The sequence below is a fragment of the Lipotes vexillifer genome, unplaced genomic scaffold, assembly GCF_000442215.2.
Source record: "Lipotes vexillifer unplaced genomic scaffold, Lipotes_vexillifer_v1.1 scaffold311, whole genome shotgun sequence".
Taxonomy (NCBI): Eukaryota; Metazoa; Chordata; class Mammalia; order Artiodactyla; family Lipotidae; genus Lipotes; species Lipotes vexillifer.
Window position 1 is genome coordinate 6,622,987 of NW_006791012.1, and position 13,174 is coordinate 6,636,160.

The following is a 13,174-nucleotide window of genomic DNA, read 5'->3' on the forward strand; positions in this document are numbered from 1 at the left end:
AAACGAGCAAAGATTCAATACTGATTCCCGCTATCCAGGAGGCCCCCCCACTTCGGGCCTCCCGCAGCATGCGCCGGTTTTGAGTGATGTTTGGCCCCTTGCGGCACCTGTAGCGTCCCTAGTTACCGGACCCCTAGTAACCACCTCCCCAAGCAAGGAGCCATCGGGCGCCTACGGCCGCGCCGGCTTCCACGCCCCGGGCCAGCGCGGGCGCTCAGGCCTCGGTGGCGTGGTGATGGCCGCTTCGCACCGAGCAGCGAAGCTGGCGGCCAGCAGTCTCCAAACCCCGGTCAATCCCAGCACCGGAGCGCGGGTCACCCATTACGAACGCAAAGACCCCGTAGAGTCCCTGTCGGCGGCGGCAGCGACCTTGGAGGAGGAGGAAGAGGCAGCGGGGCCGGCGCGGGCGCCGGTAATGCAGGGGCGGGAAGTGGGCTGGGGCTAGGCCCCGCGGGGGTGCAGCTGGAGGCTGGTCGGCGACCTAGCTGGTGAGGCGCGGGCTGGGAAACGCGCGCCCGGTCCAGATCCCTCCCTACCGGTGAGCCTGGCCCACCACGTTCTCTGTGCTCCCACGGAAAATACTCAAAACCAAGGCGTTGAAAAGTCTTTTAACTTTAACTAAAGAGATTGTTGTAAAAATGTCTTGGAGAGCATTTACGTTAGTCTGTTTCTACAGAGTGAAAAGTACAGAGCTTTACTCCTTATGCCCCAGCATCTGTTGGGAGTAGATATTTGCTTTTCTTTTTTTTCTTTTTCGTTTCAACTTGAGGAAAACTGTTCTATCCATAGAGGATAACCCATAAAACGCAAGTGAATCAGCTGTGCTGTCAGGTGTGTTTTGTTGTCATCTTGATGTCTTGGTTATTAGTGCATTTTATTTTATTTTATTTTTTGTGTGTGTGGTATGCGGGCCTCTCACTGTTGTGGCCTCTCCCGTTGCGGAGCACAGGCTCAGCGGCCATGGCTCACGGGCCCAGCCGCTCCGCAGCATGTGGGATCTTCCCGGACCGGGGCACGAACCCGTGTCCCCTGCATCGGCAGGCGGACCCCCAACCACTGCGCCACCAGGGAAGCCCTATTAGTGCATTTTAATACAGAACATGAGAGATGATGTTTAAAACCAGCAAGAGTTCGCTGGGTAAATCAGACAGATATAGTTAAGCCTCCAGAGAAACAAATTACTGAGGTTCCAATGTTTCCACTTGGCTCTTAAGGGTGGGGTGAGACAGCTTTTTCACTGGTCAATTTTCAGTGTCAAATGTGTTGTGACCACCAGTCTACCAGGTAGAGGGTCAAGTCTGCCATCGGCTCTGTTCACTTAAAAGATGGGAACCTTGAATTTTAACTAGCAATCTGCAGACATAAACCTCCTTAACTAACCCCAGTTAAAGATTCTTAATACCATTTGTCCAAAGCTTCTCAGATTCAAAACATTGTGGTCTAGGGCTAATAAAAATTACTGGATATTTTGGAATTCTAATCTCTTTAATCTACACTAAAACTGTTAATGAGAAAATCTGTAGCAACACCTTTTATGGGCAGTATTTTACCAACAGATAAACTACTTGAGGTTATCCAGAGTAAGGCAAATTGAGACCCTGAACATGAACCAGGGACAGTGACCTAGGGCCAGACTCATTCATGATAAAGCTTCCCCTCAACACAAATTTCAGGAGCCAACGAAGGAGGCAAACTGATGTTGGAAAAAGATTTGAATGGAGAAAAAGGATTTGGAGTCCCAGGCTAGGATCTGTTCATTTGCTAGTTGATATTCAGAAGTAACTTCCTTCAATCTCGGTTTTCTTATCTGTAAAAGAACTATAATAACTGCCTCTCTTTCTTGTCTCACTGGGCTATTATGATAACCAAATGAGAGAGTATGTCATAGCTAAAGGACAGTTTGTATAAATTAGTAATAATAATAACAACTGCCAGTGGGACTGTTATTTGAACAACTTTCGCAAAGATTAAGTTCTACTTTGGCTTGCTGTGGTGGAGGAAGCAGTCAGTTCTGTAGTCACAGGTATACTTCCAGAGTGTCCTGGTAAACTGCAGATCTGTATGAGAAGCATCACTTTAGGAGAGGTTAGTTTAATGAGCTAATTTCCAAGGGGCATGGTCCTACTGGAAAAAAAAAAAAAAGGAAGCTAAGTTTGGAGTTTGACACTGTTTTGAGACCACTGTACTTGAAGGATCCAAAAGCAAATCTGGATAAGCTGCCACTGTAGAAGGCCTGATGGTCAGAGGACATGGGGTTGGCAGACAAAGCACTGAAAAGCCAAGAAAGAGAGTGCAGGAGCCAAGCTTTGCCTTCTTCACAGTTTGGCTTGGTCTCCACCTTGGGTTTTTTATTTTTCTATTTATTTGTTTTATTTACTTATTTATTTTGGCTGCATTGGGTCTTTGTTGCGGTGCGCGGGCTTCTCATTGTGGTGGCTTCTCTTGTTGCAGAGCACAGGCTCTAGGTGCGCGGGCTTCAGTAGTTGCAGCACATGGGCTCAGTAGTTGTGGTGCACGGGCTTAGTTGCTCTGTGGCATGTGGGATCTTCCCGGGCCAGGGCTTGAACCCATGTCCCCTGCATTGGGAGCACAGAGTCTTAACCACTGCACTACCAGGGAAGTCCCTCCACCTTGGTTTTTTAAAGGTTAGTTTGTCTCAACTTCGTCATCTATAAGATGGAGTAAACTCAGCTTACCAGAATCACCACACAAAATTGATTAGAGAACCAACTGTCACAATAGGCCCCTTTAAGTCCTTTGGTTTGCCAAAGCAATCCCCGCCCCGCCGCCGGCTCCATGTACACCCCTTGCAGGACTCCGTGCCCATATAGGGCACTAAGTCATATTTCTTCAATCTAGCCTCAGTTGGAGATATCAGTTCATAGACCTTGCTATGGGGTTGATGATGACATGGGTAAAGCACTATTCTATAATACACAGTTAAAATTTCACTGACTTTCCTAATGGGATGGCCTTCTCTTTTTCAACAATATTGAGCATTTATTAAGTGCCAGTCACAGACTATTCAGTAGTGAATGAAGCAGACATAGCTCATGTCGTCACAGTGCTTCCATTCTGATGGGGAAGTTAGACAATAAAAAATGAACAGTCAAGTGATTATAAGACAGGAAATGGGGCTTCCCTGGTGGCGCAGTGGTTGAGAGTCCGCCTGCCGATGCAGAGGACACGGGTTCGTGCCCCGGTCTGGGAGGATCCCACGTGCTGCGGAGCGGCTGGGCCCGTGAGCCATGGCCGCTGAACCTGCGCATCCGGAGCCTGCGCTCTGCAACGGGAGAGGTCACAACAGTGAGAGGCCCGCGAACCGCAAAAAAAAAAAAAAAAAGGAAATGTTGGGAAAGAAATGAACAGGTTACTATAATTAAAAAAAGAAATAGGAAGGAACCTATTTCAGTGAGTTAACATTTAAGCCAATGCCTGATCGATGAGAAAAAGCAGCCATTTGAAGAGTGGGGGTGGGAAAAGCATTCCAGGCAGAGGGAGCGGGAAATGCAGAGGCCCAAAGATAGGAAGAGAGAGAGTTTTGTGTGATTAAGGATCTGAAAGAAAGCCAATGGGACTGGAGAAGAGAGAGGGGGAGAGGGGAGGGGATGAGGTTGGAGAGGTAAGGAGGGCCTTGTAGACCAAGGTAAGGAGTTTAGCGTTTATTGCAGGTGCAGTGAGAGGTCTTTGAAGACTTTTAAGAGATCTGACATGTTCCTATTTACATTTTAAAACGATGACTCTGATGGCTTTGTGGAGAATGATTGGGGGGTTTGACAAAGAAAGGAGACTGGGTAGGAGGCTTCTGCAGTAACTCAGGTGCCAGAAGTGGCGGCTTGGACCTAGAGCCCAGGGGAGATGGCAAGAAATGGACAGATTGCATAGGACTTAGATTAGATTGCATGTGAAGGCCAAGGAAGAAGTCAAGAATGCTCATTCCCACGTTTCTGGTTTGACCAGCTGCATAGAAGATAACATCACTTACTGAATTGTGGGTAACTTGGGGAGGAATAGATTCAGGGGCTGGGTGGGAATCAAGGTTTCAGTTTTGAACATGGTAAATTTGAGATACCTGTGATACTACCAAGTGGAAAGATGTAGGAAGCAGTTGTGCCTATGAAACTGTAGTCCTGTTGGGTGTGGGATGGAGAATCTCCATCTGGGAATTTTCAGCATTTTTGAAGCACTGGATTAAGTCACTTAAGGGGAGACTTCAGAGACAGAAGAGAAGGGGCCTAGTATAGAATTCTTAAAACGCTTGACATTTATCAGGTAGAGAAAAAGGGGGCAAAAGAGATTAAGACCAGCTACAGTGGTAGAAGAATTATTGCAGGGGTGTGGAAGTTTCCAATTCATTGGTTTCAGTGCTAAGGGAAAGGGGCAAATGCTGCTAAGAGAAGGACATTTCATCCCCGAAGCAGGAGGGAAGGAGCAAAGGGGCACAAAGGCAGGCAGTTTTGTAGATGGGAGGATGAGGGAACTTCCCTCTGATGGTTTTTTTTTTTTTTTTTTTTTTTTCCTTGCGTTATGCGGGCCTCTCACTGTTGTGGCCTCTCCCATTTGCGGAGCACAGGCTCCGGACGCGCAGGCTCAGCGGCCATGGCTCACGGGCCCAGCCGCTCCGCGGCATGTGGGATCTTCCCGAAACGGGGCACGAACCCGCGTCTCCTGCATCGGCAGGCGGACTCTCAAGCACTGCGCCACCAGGGAAGCCCTGATGGTTTTTTTTTTTACTGAAGAAATAAAGGAATTATCATGAGCAGTTGGGAGTCGGGGTGGGAACAGGTAGAAGAGCAAGGGACAGGTAGGCAGGATCTCTGGGGCAGTGTGAGAGCCACTTCCAGAAGGAGCACGGGAGGTGCCAGGCAGACCAAGTAGCCCTGAGAAATTGTTCATTTTTTAATTTAGTATTAATATTCACAAAACATTCTTTTTCTTTTTTTTTAAGTTACATTTTAATTATAGAAGTAATACATGAACACATTCTCCTTTTAAAATTTCAAATGTTATATCGTGCTTGCTTCGGCAGCACATATACTAAAATTGGAATGATACAGAGAAGATTAGCACGGCTCCTGCGCAAGGATGACATGCAAATTAGTGAAGTCTTCCATATTTTTATAAAGATGTTAAAAAAAAATGTTATAAATAAGGCTTAGGCCCTTTTAACACTTCTCCCCTCAAAAAGAAAATCTGGTTCCCCCCTCCCTCCTCATCAGTAGCCAATGTTTTGAAACTGATATATATTCTGGGCTTTTTCCTGTCTCCTGTGTACATAATATTTTAATATATGGTAGCATTTTATAGATACATATTGTTCTGCCACTTGCTTTTTTTCTCTTATGTACATTTAGATCTGCCTCATTCCTTACAAATCCCTTTAATGCAAAAAAATTTTTAAATAAAAATTCCATAATTGTAGATGATAGTAGATCGACTATAACACAAATAATTATGAGTGCTGATTACTAATGAAGCAACATGTGTTGGAAGGAGACATCATCTAAATGGGTCAAGCCAATCTAGGGAAGATTATCCTCTAATCTAGTGGCTGCTTGTACAACATTCCACAGAAAGCTCAACAATTAAAGGGAAAGGGTGCTATTTTAGGCTCTTGGAAAATAATGTCCTTGGCCTAGATTATTTTAACTACTAAATGTTTCCTTCTGTGTGGAGACAATTTAAGATGAAATTAGAGTTGGAAGTTGCTTATTAACCATTTATCTGTTTTGGGTAAAACACTGTGATATCAGTTTATCCGAAAAGTTCAGGCTAGTGTTACCAGTATTAAGCTGAAATGGAATGGATACTGTGCAAAAGTCAGTGCATAAGTATAATTATCATTTGCCACATCTCTTCAGAAGCTACTCATCCTTCTATATCTTTTTCAGTTTTTCCAGGTTCAAATAAACTTCATCCTTTCTGTGAAAATGATTGTTATAAGGCCTTCTTTTAAGGAATGTTCTAAAAGAATGAATGGAGAGCACGTGGATGCTTTTGCCTAAAAGCGAGTCTTTGGAATATCCACTCTATTTCAATGGTAGTTTTTGGAAAATAAGCCCTTTCCTTAATACTCAGTAGGATATCACTCTTGAGCAGCCAGTATTTCTTTGATTCAGTCTTTATGAGGGAATACCTGTCCTCTTCCCTTGGGAGAAACCTAATATTGTTTTAGCTGGACATTCGTTCATCCAACAAATACTTATTGAGCATCTGCCATTGGCCAGGCACTTTTCTAGGCACTGGGGACACAACTGAATGAAGCACACAGACGCTTGCTTTTGTGATGCTCACTTTTTGGTGGGGGCAGGCATCCAGTACACAAATCAGCAGAGATATCAGTTGGTGGTGAGTACTTATGAGAGAAAGCAGCAAAGGGAGGCTGACAGTGAGTCAGGGGAGAGGCTGTAATTTCAAACAGGGTAGTCAATGAAGGCCTTGCTGAGAAGATGACATTTTGAGTGAAGGTCTGAAGGAGTGACCAGGTGGGCTGTTCAGATATCTGGAGGCAGGGAGAGGGAACAGTAAGCCCTTGAAGTGATCTTGCTGATTCTGTGAGCTTCGGAAAAACTGCAAACTGGAATCAGTGCTTCTGCTAGTACGAGCTCGTGCCGCCAGGATGGACGAGGAACCCTGCTGGGGCGGTACAAGCGGATTAGCAGATGGAGAACTAACAGGAAAGAATAAGTCCCTGCTTCCTCCTCCAGCCTTGCAGTCTCCCTGTAGCCCCACTGTTAGCAGAGTCTAGTGGGAAGCAGCTGGCAAAGCGGAAATGTGGTTTGCAGAGTCCCAAGCCCAGCATCACATAGCACGGCTTTGGAGCCGAGACACCTGGCTCACATACTTTATGTATCATAAAGCTGAAGTTCAAAAGGCTAGGGCCCACGTCACATGGCTAAGAAGTGCAGAACCAAGGCATGAATGAGAATGCTGACACCAGTCTGTAATCTTTTCCCTATGCCACGAGAACGCTCCAAACTGAAAAGTTACTTAACTTTCATCAGACCCTTTCAGCTTTGAAGGGTTGTAAAGGGGCTGAAACCAGGTGACCCGTGAGTGGTCAGGAGCCAGTGGTAGACAAGAAACAGAAACCACCGCCTGCTTGCCCTAACTTCCCTTTCCAGGCTTGCTTCCCAAAATTGCTTTATGCATTTTTACTTTCCTTTTAGCCTGCAGCTGTGTGCACGTTGCTTTCCACCACGCACCACCCTCCCATCCCCAACACTTTTGCTAACGTCATTTCCTTTGGAGTACCTGTTCCCTCTTTCCCCATATATAATACTTTCTATGATCCTCCAGATTCTTCCATTCGTTGACTCAGCCCAAATATCACCTCCTCTAGGAAGCCTTCCTTTATCTTCCAAACTCAAACCAAACCAAAGCTCCCTTCTTTTAAATACCCTTATCACTTTGTTGCTGAACTCAAGTTTGTGTGCCCAGTGCACAGTGAAGCCAAACAAACCAAAATAGTGGAGTCTGGAGCAGAGAAAGGTTTATTACAGCCCCAAGCAAGGAGAATAGGCGGCTTGTGCTCAAAAAGCCCAAACTCCCCTGATGGAGAAGAGTTTTTATAGGCAGAATTAGGGGGGAGGGCTGCAGGGTGTGTAACCTTTCTCTGATTGGTTAATGGGGAGGTAACAGGGTGGTGTTCCAGGAATCTCAGTCATCAGCCTTCTGGTTCCAGCCAGTCTGGGGCCATGTGCTGAGGCTCAGCCTAAAGTTACCATCCTCCACCTGGGTGGGGGTTCTTGTAGAAGAACTCAGAGATTCGTATCAGATTGTTATGTATATCCCTTGAGGAGGAACCAGGACCCTCTGCTTTCCTTCACTACTGTTTCTTGACTGTTTTTCCTTTGTTTCTGCATTCCCTCACTCCTCGAATTAGTAACTGTTTGAATCTGCCCTTTGAAATGGGGACACAGGAAGACTTCTGTGCCGAGGAGGACCCCACAGGGTTCTGCTCAGTTTCAACTAGATCTTTGTATCTCTCATGACCACTGTCCATTTCATGTTAGTCCTCCTGTCACTGCTTATGTAGATGCTGGTGTTTGCCAACATTTCCATCCTCAGGTTCTTGCCTCTCATTGCCCACAGGCAGCCTTATCCACACCCAAGGATGCACCTGTACTTCTGTGTGCATTGCTGGCTCCCATATCTCCATCTCCAGCCCAGCCTTCTGACCAGGTCTCCAGACCTATTTTCCCCCCTGTTTCCTATACATTTGGCTGCCCTACTATCCTCTCACACTTAGTGTGTCTAAAACAGAGATTAGTTTCCTTTCCCTAAAATACTCTTCCTCCCTGTATTCCCTATATTAATGAAAGGAAGCCCCGTGATCTACCTAGACATACAGCACTCCAAACAGAAACCTTTTCAATTTCTTGCCCACAGTCCAGGCTATTATCAAGTTGATGATTCAGCTTCTTAAATCTCCCAAGGTAGTCTCCTTTCTTGTGTTCCTGGTGCTGTTCCCTAATTCTGCCCTTAATACCTCTAACTCGGACCCTTGCAGTAGCCCATGAACTGCCGCCAACCTTGCTTCCCTTCACTCCACCTCACTTGCTACCAGAGAGTCCTTCTGAGTGTTACTGACCATGTCTCTCCTCTGCTCACATCCCTTAAGGCTCCTGTTGCCTGTGGCTTGGCCCCCTGGACTCTTGGTGCTCTTGGTTGGGGCTTTTTTTTTTAATATTTATTTATTTTTGGCTGTGTCAGGTCTTTGTTGCAGCACGCAGGATCTTTCGTTGCGGTGCACAGGCTCTTCGTTGTGGCACGTGGGCTTCTCTCTAGTTGTAGTGCAGCACAGCCTCAGTAGTTGTGGCACGTGGGCTCACTAGTAGTGGTGCCCAGGCTTAGTTGCCCCATGGCATGTGGGATCTTAGTTCGACCAGGGATCAAACCCACGTCCCCTGCATTGGAAGGCAGATTCTCCACCACTGGACCACCAAGGAAGTCCCTTGGCTGGGGCTCTTGACATGCCTTTTTCACCTTGTTTCCCATCTTCCTGTGCTCCATATGCCCTATTCCCCACCCCCACTCAGACTATATCCCTCTCTCCGAGCACAGCATGCCTGTTCCTTCCTCTTTTGGCTAAAAACTCTCCTCTCCTTGGGAGGAGTGTGGTGTGTCTTTGGAGCCTAATAGACTTGGGATTGGATCCCAGCTCTACTTACTAGCTGTGTGACTGTAGGCAGGTCACCTAACTCCTCTGAGCCTCAGTTTCCTCACTGAGGACAGAGTACCTGCCAGTTGCATCATCATGAAGTAACATGATGAATGTTCTAGCACTGTGCCTCAGTTTCTCTGTTTTTCACTGTTTCCCTGCTCTGGCAAACTTTGTCCTTATCCAGCCTTATGTCTCCAGTCTAGCTCACCTCTGCAAATTTTGTCTCTTCTTTCCCCCAGTCAGAATTAGATATTCCTTCTGTGAGCTCTCATTGTCTCTGATATTGTAACATACATGGTCACTCATCTGTCTACCTGCTCAGCTGGGAGCAACTCGTGGGCAGGAATCAGGAGTTCTGTCTCATCCAGAGTCTGCTATCAATTATTTATCTACATATCCTGTCCTAAACTAGCTGGAAGCTTCTCGAAGGCGGAGTTTTCATATGATTTGTATCTTTCAGCAGCTAGCTGAGTGCTGGGTGTCTCTAAATATTGAATGAATGACAAAATTAACAAAGTACTTGTTCCCACAGCTAAGAAGGTAATGGTGAAGAACACATACAGGAACAGCAAAAGATATCAGAAAATTCTCTTAATTGAGTTGTATGACTCATAAAGCAATTCTCCAATTTATCTGGCAATAAATTTCTGCACACTGTTTCTACTGAAGGAAACTTGTTTTCCTTTGTTTTCTCTAAGTTATCCCAAGTGGTAAAACGCTGGCCTCCTGTACACTGTTTTTAGCCCATTAAAATATTATATCTATAAATATTATATACAACTGACTCTTCTGAATTTTCCTGTTGGGAGATACTACTCAGATGTATTTTCTAGAGTCTTATCAGATTGGATCTCTAATTTTCCATTGGCAAATATGCTTTTTCCATTTTGAGTCTATTTCAGGCACTAAGCTAAATTTAACGCCATGGTCAGCAGCCTTTTATGCATAGTATCATAAATAATTTCAGTTGTTTCTCACCTGAGAAAATATAAAATTTTTTTATTTGTGGAGAATATGGGGTTTTACCTCTTTAGTTGCCTCAGTTAAAAGAACTTTGAAAGGTATGCGAAAGGAATGAGGGGAAAAGATCAGTCATGCCCTTCTAGGCATATATATAGAATACCCACCCTATGTGTTCTTGTTCTGTTGTCACCCCACAGTCCCCGTCACCGTGGGAGCTACTGCTCTTGGTGCCCACGGAGCGGCTATTCCGGAAGTCCCTCCCACCTCCTCCCAGGCCCCCCTACTCCCTCCTGAGGTACCTGCCCTCCCCACCCCGCCTCCCACACCATACCCCTGCGGACATCCTGGAGGGCTTTTCCCTGGCTCCTTGATGAGCCCCTGAGAACCTTGTTCCCTCCATTCCTGCATTCCCCTGACTTTTCTGTTCCCTGCTCTTCTCTCCATTGGAACACCCACCCTTGGGGCCCACAATGCAGAGCCCAGCTGTGGGCTACGTTGCTTGGTTTGCAGCCCGAGGAACTATGTTCTTCATCTCAGGTAAACCTACACTCAGAAGGAGGTGTTTTTTGTTTGTTTGTTTGTTTTAACACCTTTATTGGAGTATAATTGCTTTACAATGGTGTGTTAGTTTCTGCTTTATAACAAACTGAATCAGTTATACATACACATATGTTCCCATATCTCTTCCCTCTTGCGTCTCCCTCCCTCCCACCCTCCCTATCCCACCACTCTAGGTGGCCAAGCTGATCTCCCTGTGCTATGCGGCTGCTTCCCACTAGCTATCTATTTTACGTTTGGTAGTGTATATATGTCCATGCCACTCTCTCACTTTGTCACAGCTTACCCTTCCCCCTCCCCATATCCTCAAGTCCATTCTCTAGTAGGTCTGTGTCTTTATTCCAATCTTGCCCCTAGGTTCTTCATGACCTTTTTTTTTTTTCTTAGATTCCATATATATGTGTTAGCATATGGTATTTGTTTTTCTCTTTCTGACTTACTTCACTCTGTATGACAGACTCTAGGTCCATCCACCTCACTACAAATAACTCAATTTCACTCAGGGTATATGCCCAGTAGTGGGATTGCTGGGTTGTATGGTAGCTCTATTTTTATTTTTTTGTTATTTTTTTGTTTTGTTTTGCAGTTCGTGGGCCTCTCACTCTTATGGCCTCTCCCGTTGCGGAACACAGGCTCCGGACGCACAGGCTCAGCGGCCATGGCTCACGGGCCTAGCCGCTCCGCGGCATGTGGGATCTTCCCGAACCGGGGCACGAACCCATGTCCCCTGCGTCGGCAGGCGGACTCTCAACCACTGCTTTTGTTATTGAGCTGCATGAGCTGCCTGTAAATTTTAGAGATTAATCCTTTGTCAGTTGATTCATTTGCAAATATTTTCTCCCATTCTGAGGGCTGTCTTTTGGTCTTGTTTATGGTTTCCTTTGCTGTGCAAAAGCTTTGAAGTTTCATTAGGTCCCATTTGTTTATTTTTGTTTTTATCTCCATTACTCTAGGAGATGGGTCAAGAAGGATCTTGCTGTGATTTATGTCATAGAGTGTTCTGCCTATGTTTTCCTCTAAGAGTTTGATAGTTTCTGGCCTTACATTTAGGTCTTTAATCCATTTTGAGCTTATTTTTGTGTATGGTGTTAGGGAGTGATCTAATCTCATACTTTTACATGTACCTGTCCAGTTTTCCCAGCACCACTTATTGAAGGGGCTGTCCTTTCTCCACTGTATATTCCTGCCACCTTTATCAAAGATAAGGTGACCATATGTGCATGGGTTTATCTCTGGGCTTTCTATCCTATTCCATTGATCTATCTTTCTGTTTTTGTGCCAGTACCATACTGTCTTGATTACTGTAGCTTTGTAGTATAGTCTGAAGTCAGGCAGCCTGATTCCTCCAGCTCCATTTTTTGTTCTCAAGATTGCTTTGGCTATTCGGGGTCTTTTGTGTTTCCATACAAATTGTGAAATTTTTTGTTCTAGTTCTGTGAAAAATGCCAGTGGTAGTTTGATAGGGATTGCATTGAATCTATAGATTGCTTTGGGGAGTAGAGTCATTTTCACAATGTTGATTCTTCCAATCCAAGAACATGGTATATCTCTCCATCTGTTTGTATCATCTTTAATTTCTTTCATCAGTGTCTTATAATTTTCTGCATACAGGTCTTTTGTCTCCTTAGGTAGGTTTATTCCTAGATATTTTATTCTTTTTGTTGCAATGGTAAATGGGAGTGTTTTCTTGATTTCACTTTCAGATTTTTCATCGTTAGTATATAGGAATGCCAGAGATTTCTGTGCATTAATTTTGTATCCTGCTACTTTACCAAATTCATTGATTAGCTCTAGTAGTTTTCTGGTAGCATCTTTAGGATTCTCTATGTATAGTATCATGTCATCTGCAAACAGTGACAGCTTTACTTCTTCTTTTCCGATTTGGATTCCTTTTATTTCCTTTTCTTCTCTGATTGCTGTGGCTAAAACTTCCAAAACTATGTTGAATAAGAGTGGTGAGAGTGGGCAACCTTGTCTTGTTCCTGACCTTAGTGGAAATGCTTTCAGTTTTTCGCCATTGAGGATGATGTTGGCTGTGGGCTTGTCATATACGGCCTTTATTATATTGAGGAAAGTTCCCTCTACACCTACTTTCTGCAGGGTTTTTATCATAAATGGGTGTTGAATTTTGTCAAAAGCTTTCTCTGCATCTATTGAGATGATCATATGGTTTTTCTCCTTCAATTTGTTAATATGGTTAATCACATTGATAGATTTGCGTATATTGAAGAATCCTTGCATTCCTGGAATAAACCCCACTTGATCATGGTGTATGATCCTTTTAATGTGCTGTTGGATTCTGTTTGCTAGTATTTTGTTGAGGATTTTTGCATCTATGTTCATCAGTGATATTGGCCTGTAGTTTTCTTTCTTTGTGACATCCTTGTCTGGTTTTGGTATCAAGGTGATGGTGGCCTCGTAGAATGAGTTTGGGAGTGTTCCTCCCTCTGCTATATTTTGGAAGAGTTTGAGAAGAATAGGTGTTAG

General features: G+C 44.8%; 1 protein-coding gene across 2 annotated transcripts in view; it reads left to right on the forward strand.

Annotated features, from left to right (window-relative positions):
- Positions 1-235: 235 nt before the first annotated feature.
- Positions 236-13,174, forward strand: part of FAM161A (FAM161 centrosomal protein A) — a 30,653-nt gene continuing 17,714 nt past the window's right edge. For both annotated transcript variants that reach the window (XM_007464134.1, XM_007464135.1), the window contains exon 1: positions 236-412. In XM_007464134.1, the coding sequence (XP_007464196.1) occupies positions 236-412 (177 nt within the window). The remainder of the gene's footprint in view (positions 413-13,174) is intronic.